Below are 7,599 nucleotides of genomic sequence, written 5' to 3'. Positions count from 1 at the left end.
TCCGACTCCTAATATTCTGTGATTCTGTGTGTGTATAACTCATGTCTACTTGTGTTGATGTGGAGGTATATAATTTTCAGCCTCTTATATAGGCTTCTTGGAACTCAGGTTCCTTCTTTTCATCTCAAGCAGAGTGCTTCTAAAGCAGCACTACCTGTTGTCGCTTATCCTTCCTGCTGTTTGGCACCTCTGGGTTCCTGTCCATGTCTTTAGAAAGCAGGCTGTTGGGCTCAGCTGAAGTCTGGTTACTAAATATTCGTGTTGAGCAATCTGTTTGGTTGTTCTTTCAAAACAAACCCTGTCTTTTATTTATGCTAAAACATATGCAGGAAGAATAACCTGGTATTAATTCTTTTTGGTGTGTAAAGAAATACAGTGCTACAGCTATGAGATTAAAAAAAAAGTGCTGTTACTATGGGTACTGTCAGCAAGCAAACTAAAGAAGCCCCAATATGTTATAAATTATCACAATGTAAACTTGGTATTTTACAAGACTAAATGAAACACATCCACAGGAATGAAAACTAGTATTTTTTCACATTTTTTTTAAAGAAATTGTGAACACAAATGTCCTGTCAATGGCACTTACATTCTTGGTTTTTCAAATAGGGCAAAATCTGTTTAATAAAACTTTGTGCTTTGACATCTGCGTTAAATCCGTTGTTGCAGTTGAGTAATTAAGGTTGTTTTTTTCCCTTGATCTCCAGGTTATCTCTGGATTGAAGCTTACACGATCACTTGATTCAAACCAGATTCTACCGAATGAATGTCTCAATTGCCTAGTAGAACTCCTCGAGGACACTAATATAAACGCATCTTTAACCTTGTCTGTGGTTGCTTTGCTGTCACAGCTAGGTAAGTTTTGCGTCTAAATTTTATCCTTGGTCTGGGAAAGGGAAGACGGGACAGGTGCTGATTCTGTGGCTTGGATGATGAATAATGTGGACAAAGCATAAAGTGTGAAAGATGAAGTGTTTTTCATTTTAGTGGAGGGCTTGGCTGAGCCACCTGACTGTACATACAAGACCAGTTAAAATGTTAAATCACTTCGAGAAGCAGATTTGAAGTCATCACTGTGAAATGACAGTGATCATGCCTGTCAGGATTTGTTTCCTCAGTGGGTAGGGTAAGGAATTATTCTCTTGTCCTGTGTTTTTGGAGCTTGAAAAGACTTCCTTTTTTAATGAAGTGAAGAAACCTGCCTAGGAGATGCAAAGATTGGGAGAAGCCATGTTACATCAACAACTGTCATCGCTTCAGTTTACCTTTCCCTTTGGGGTGGTTGCTGGGCAGCAGTTTGGGCTTTTCAGTGGCATAGGCCTGTGTGCACCAAGTTTCTTATTTAAGAAATAGGCTCCACTGTCTCTTGCTTGTTTCTTGAGACACACTTTTTTTTTATACACTTCACAGAAGTGTAGTGGGACTTCATTGTCTAGGAAGATCTGTGCTCACCATAATGTGCATATGTAGGTTACATATACAGGGAAACATTATCTCTTTGCTGCTTAGTATCTCATCATGTATCAGTAATTATTCAAGATCTGAGTCCTTTATGATGACCCCTTGTTTATCTTCTGTGATTCTTGGAGTTTTTAGCCTCATTGAACTTCCTTTTAGGCTTTTGAAACAGTTGCTGTAAAACTGTATTTGTTTCTGGAGTTAACTGTCGTTTCCAATCTGTTACGTCTGGAAAATTTTAAGAATTAATTTTCCTCCAACTGATCTATTGCTTTACCTGTCATCCTTGTTTGATACGTCTCATCCAGGACTGCTTAAGTGGAACTGTTTGTTTTTGGTTTTTTTACTTAGCTGTTGCTAGATAACCCTATCATGAGTTATGCAACTTGCTCACCATAGGGTGAAGCAAGAAACTGAAATAATTAATTTTAAGCTTTAAAGTGCAGGTTTCAAGATCTCAAACAGAACTAAAACTTTGTAGGTAGGAGGTAGGCCATTCCTAAAGCATCCAAGCACCTTAAGAAAATTTAGCATTTCAATTTACTGTAAGTTCAGAAGTAAGGCAGAGATGCAAGTGCATAGGAGCTGCAATTTATTTGTCATTATTTGTGAAATATACGTGAAAAACTGGTCAAAGACTTTAGCTTCAGCTTAGGTTAGTAGCCAATATAAAAGTTGCTTTTTCTGTTAGCTAAGATATTTTGTTAATAATTCTTCAATTATAGCTTTAGACAATGAGACTAGAAGAGTTCTTCAGGATACCTACAATCTGACCAGTGTGCTGGCAGGAGTGGTTCGTCAAAGTTCTGCTAATCTTAGAGATCCAGTCTTATTACAGGTAACAGGAACTAATACTTAATAATATTTGGCTACTGTTACATAGTACACATATAATAACTCTTTAAAAGCTCTATCTGAAATAATGGGTAGATGGAAAGATGATCTTAGCTGTGTATTTTATTTGCAGTATGAAGCTAGTATGACAGGATTTTAACACTGCATAGAGTTTTTGTATTCTCTCTTTAATCTTGTTTGTGCTTCTCGCCTGCTGTAATTAAAAATCAAAAACCGAAAAACACCACCTCACCAAAAAACCACCCAACTAAACCAACAGACAAAAAAAATTGTTTTGAGATTATTTCAAGAAGTCACTGCTTGAGAGCTTGGAAGATTATTTTCCAGTTGAGGTGTTTAGTTATTTCTCCTACTATTCCTAACAGAAGCCTGGAGTTTTTGTCTAATCAATGCTTTGACAGGTAAGTGTGAAGGAATGAAAGCAAAGCTATGGCTGCCAGTTCTCATAGTAGGTTTTGCAGGGTGTGTATGCCTCCCTCTGGTCAGTGCTATCTGCTCATGAATGCAAGGCATTAGCTGTGCTAATGGAAGCTTATTTTTAGGAGCCAAGGGCATACATGATTTTTTAAAAATTTATTATTTTCTGTATGTGAATACGTGTTATCTCACATTCTGGCTTCACCAACTTTAACCTGTCCTTTCTGTGCATTGAACTTGGGAAAAATTTTCTTTAAAAAAAAAAAGTAAGTATGCACAAGTTTTCTCATATGTGGCTCTCAGCTTTCAGCAAGTACTTGCTGGCTGCCTGTGGTTGCATCTCTTTGCCAGAGAGGTAAGACAGAAAAGTAATTTGCTAGCAGTTCTGTTGCCCTTAATCTGAGGAAAGTGACTCGAGCATCCAGTAAAGAACACTTTTTTTCAGTGTTTGTTCCTCAAAGTACTAGGTGTACCTGAAGACTTAGGGATCCAGGTGACTTGCCAGTCAGTGGGAGAGATTTTTGCCGTCACCGAAAAGATCTCATTGTAAGACCTTTAAGTTCTTAGGTCAGGTATTTATACTGCAAGATTTTGTTTCCACTGCCATTTGTTCTGTTTTACTATATTAACTTCATATTAACTCATGTTATGTGTGGAAAGAATGCTGTATGAAGGGCTTTACTACCATTAGATCTATTGGCAGTCTGTAACCTGTTTTCCTGTAAGCATACTTTCCACAAGAGGTTGCAAAGCACTTTTTGGATTTTGATGAAACTTCTAGATCTTTCAATAGGACAAAGCCCCTTTCTCACTGACAGAATGGAGAACTTGCCAACAAGGCAAAGGGGAGAACTGGATGGGCTAAGAAGGTAACTCCTCTGTCAAAATAAACCCTTTTTCATCTGTTCGGGCTCTTAATAAGTACATCCGAGTGGTAGGACATTACTCCATGTGCTTGTAGCAGCTCATGTAATTGCTATGTTAACATTAGAGTCTGAAAATTAATTCAGCAGTGGTGTATTGTTATTTGTCCTTTCAGTTTCAGCTTTTTAAATTTGTAATGTTCATCAGTGTAATGCTATAGAAAAGACATGTGTGAATAGCTTTTTATTTCCCCAGAGTATTCAGTTGCTACAGAAGCTAACCTACAATGTTCCAGTCTTTTGTGTTGGTGCCAACATCAGCGGATTAATTTCATTTCTAATGCATCACGTGTAAGTGTGTACTCTGTTGTCTTTTCTTATGGGTCATATGTAGCTGAATTTATAAACTTCCTGAAGGGCTTTATCTTATTGCACTAACCTGGTCTCTAGAGTGAGCTGTGGCATTTTTGCTCTGATGTTAACAGAGATTTTTCTTTGAAAAAATCATTGTTACAGATTATCAAACGCAGTGATTGGGGGACTTTGGGTGCCTGAATATTTATTGGCCTCATAGCCCACTCCTGTGAGCAAGGAGGTAATAAAAAGACTAGTCAGGAGAAAATTCATGCTTGTCATTAGGAGCAGAAGATTAGTAAAAACTTTGTGCATGTGTCCTTGTAAGAGATCTAATGACTCTTAAAAGCACCTGCAATAAAGGACCTTAGATAGTACTCATCTTTGATACTGTTTTTTACAGATATGCTCAGTTAAAACTGCCCACTATAGGAATTGCAATCTGAATTTTGCTTTGCTTGGTGGGATGGGGTCTAATTAAAAAACAAACTAAACAAAAAAAAAAGCCCAAATTGAAATAAGCAGTTACCCAACAGTCCTGCCCCCAACCTACAAATTCTTGTAACTAAATTCTGGATGCTTTAATAAAAACATCTTTGTTTAATTTTCTGGACTTTTTCTTTGAAGTCAATCCACTGAAGATGAGTTAACCATACCGTGTTTAGGACTCCTGGCAAATCTCTGTCGTCACAACTTACATATTCAAACTTGGATAAAATCTTTGGTGAGAGTTTTGTTTTTGTGATTCTCTGGCTTGAGTGCAAAAAAGTTACTTGACTCTGGGGTATTATCTTAATATTTGTTATGCACTTTTTTGTGGTAATAATAACCCTCACGTGTCTGCTCTCCAGACCTGGCAGTTGTTTCTCCTGTTTTGGAGAAAATAACCAGTAGAACTTCTCTACAGTTCTGTGTTGTTGCATTAGCTTGTTTACACATTCAGTTTCTGCAACTGTTCTCTGCAAATGAGAGATGAAATTTAAAATTTGAGCATCCTTCTTTAGAAAAACTAAGTGCTGTTAATGTATAAATACTGTAATTGGATTTTTGGTGAGCTGCAGTAACTTTGGCCAAGAAAGAGCTCTGCCTTTTAAAAGATAAATCAATAAAATACCACTCATCTTGATGTCAGGTCAGAACCCTTGAATCCTCAAATATGCATCCATATCTGAGCTACTCAGTTCCTGTATCTTCCTAAATCAGTGCAAACATTACTTATTTTTCAATTTGGAAATACAAATTCATCTACAGGGCAATGAATGTTGTACTCTTCAGCTTGGAAGAAGTGGGGGAGGAGGGAAGGAGATCAGATTGTCAGATCTGATTACTGAGCAGAGATGGAAGTCAATTTTCAGTGGTTATTCTCTTAGAGCCATTAGAAAAATGACTTTTGCATCTTTGTTTAAAATAATGATAGAATTTCTTCCTTGTTTTGTTTGGGTTTTTTTCATTTTTTCTTATACAAGTTCAAGGGAGAATTTAGTCATTGATATTAGCACCACTATTGTGCAGTAGAACACTAAAATAGCTTCCCTAGGGAACAATTATCATTCTAATATTTTTGTGTTATTCATTATTTGTATGGCTTATGTATAAATAAGTAGAATCTGTGTGTTTCATGTTTTACTAGAATAAAATTTATAATCCCTCTGTTTCTCCTTTTTGCTCTAGAACAATGTGAAGAGTTTCTATCGTACCTTAATAAGTTTCCTCGCCCATAGTAGTTTGACTATGGTTGTGTTTGCACTTTCAGTATTATCAAGCCTTACTTTAAACGAAGAAGTAGGAGAAAAAGTAAGTGATAATTTGAAGTCTGTTCTTATCTTAAGTTGTAGATAAAACTAACAGTGACACTGGCAAAATAACATTCTAATACGAGCTAGTTTTATTAAGCAAGAGACCCAGCAAAGTAAGTGAGTGCCCACACGTAACTTTCTTCTTCCTTTCAGCTCTTTCATGCTCGAAATATCCATCAGACGTTTCAGTTAATATTCAATATTGTTGTAAATGGAGATGGTACTTTAACAAGAAAATACTCTGTTGATCTACTCGTGGATCTTCTGAAGAACCCAAAAGTTGCAGATTATCTTACCAGGTATGGCTTCATTTCCTAAAAGTACGAGGTATTTTTCCGAAGCTCTTGTCCAGTTCCTTTGCTGTATGCTATTCGCATTCTGAACCAAACATTGGAAAAATATTCCTAGATGTTTTTTGAATGTTACTAGTTGATTATAACAGCTCTACCTGAAACTAAAGGATTCCTGTGGTACTAGTTTCACACAGAAGTATAGTTCTGTTCAGTAATTCTTTGTCTGGCCATCTTTGGTTGTCAGACAACTTGATGAATAGCTGTCTTCTCACTTACAGGCCTGTATTCTCTTCAAGTGGAATAGTATGGTTGAAGCTGTAATAATTTTACTGGCGGGCATTACAGAGTAGTTCTTTGGAGTGCCTGACTAGCTGTTCTGCAAATTCAGCTAGCAGAATTTGGTTGCTGAATGTGAATCTAAATCTAACAGTAAAAATAGCCAGAAAATCTTCACTTATTTTAACAGAATTTGCTTTCATTCTTAGAATATTTTAAAGCATAATCTATGTTAAATAGATGTTACCTTATCAAGACTGTCACTGTACTTGAAGTGTTCGAGTGTTTAAGGAAGAGAACGAGGCACTTGAATTCATCACTTGGCATAAATGTCAGAGTCAAAATTCTTTTTTTTCTTTTTTTTTTCCCCCTACCTCCTCCATATATGCTGTAGATATGAGCACTTTAATTCATGCCTTGGTCAAGTATTAGATCTTCTTCATGGAAGGGATCCCGATTCATCATCTAAGGTATTTATAACTTTTCACTTTAAGCATAAGAGGGTACAACTCCTAATCAAGTTACACTTCTGTAGTCATAAGTAGGTTCTTTGTGTATGGGGATTGATAGTGAAATACATTGACTTCAGGACTCTTAAGTGACCTATGGTATTCACCAAGCTTATATTTTCTAGTTGTTCAAAAGGCTGTCAGGTTGAATTTGTAATAGTTGGGGTTTTCTGCCAGATTATGCATGTCTGCTCTCAGGCAACATACATAAAGGCAAAAAGCCAACATAAACACTTTCTGCTGTGGGTAATAAGAAATTTGGGGGTCTACCAGAAATCCAGTGCATACCCCACTGGCTAAAACTTGAATTAATACTACTCAGACTTTAAACTGATGATCAGGGATCCATGATGCTAATTTCAAAGATTTGGGAATAAATTCTCTCATGTTAGCTGAACAAATAGATGTCACATTTGGTCAAGCAGTTAACTGTTGCATTCAACTTTGCTTCACTTGTCTCACTGCCACCTTACATAAATGAAACATTGGTTATCTGTTGCTAAAGGCTAGAATATGAAATGTAAAAATGTATTTGGGCTAAATACATCTGTGAAATGATTCTTAAGCTTCTTATGTATGTGTTTCGCATAATAGTAGATAAATGCTACTGTTTCTGTGTATGACTTTTTTGTTGTTGTTGTTTATTTGTTTTATTTAGATAGACATACTGACAAGGAGTACACAAGGGTTCTTTCAGTTTCTGAGTATGCACATGTGCATTATGTCTTAGAATATTTTCCTTTCCATAGCTTTCTTCATTCTGAGCATATATGCATTC

The 7,599-nt window shown here is 36.5% G+C and overlaps 1 protein-coding gene across 1 annotated transcript in view; it reads left to right on the top strand.

Moving 5' to 3' along the window:
* Positions 1 to 707: 707 nt before the first annotated feature.
* Positions 708 to 7,599, top strand: part of KIAA1524 (KIAA1524 ortholog) — a gene marked incomplete at its 5' end in the record, with an annotated part of 15,869 nt that continues 8,977 nt past the window's right edge. Inside the window, 7 exon segments of the mRNA XM_010187674.1 lie at positions 708 to 855; positions 2,184 to 2,296; positions 3,850 to 3,944; positions 4,575 to 4,671; positions 5,619 to 5,741; positions 5,897 to 6,042; positions 6,707 to 6,782. Of these exon segments, the coding sequence (XP_010185976.1) occupies positions 708 to 855; positions 2,184 to 2,296; positions 3,850 to 3,944; positions 4,575 to 4,671; positions 5,619 to 5,741; positions 5,897 to 6,042; positions 6,707 to 6,782 (798 nt within the window).

Source organism: Mesitornis unicolor, unplaced genomic scaffold (assembly GCF_000695765.1).
Source record: "Mesitornis unicolor isolate BGI_N332 unplaced genomic scaffold, ASM69576v1 scaffold2857, whole genome shotgun sequence".
In the NCBI taxonomy this organism is placed as follows: domain Eukaryota; kingdom Metazoa; phylum Chordata; class Aves; order Mesitornithiformes; family Mesitornithidae; genus Mesitornis; species Mesitornis unicolor.
This window is presented reverse-complemented; position numbering and strand designations above follow the sequence as displayed.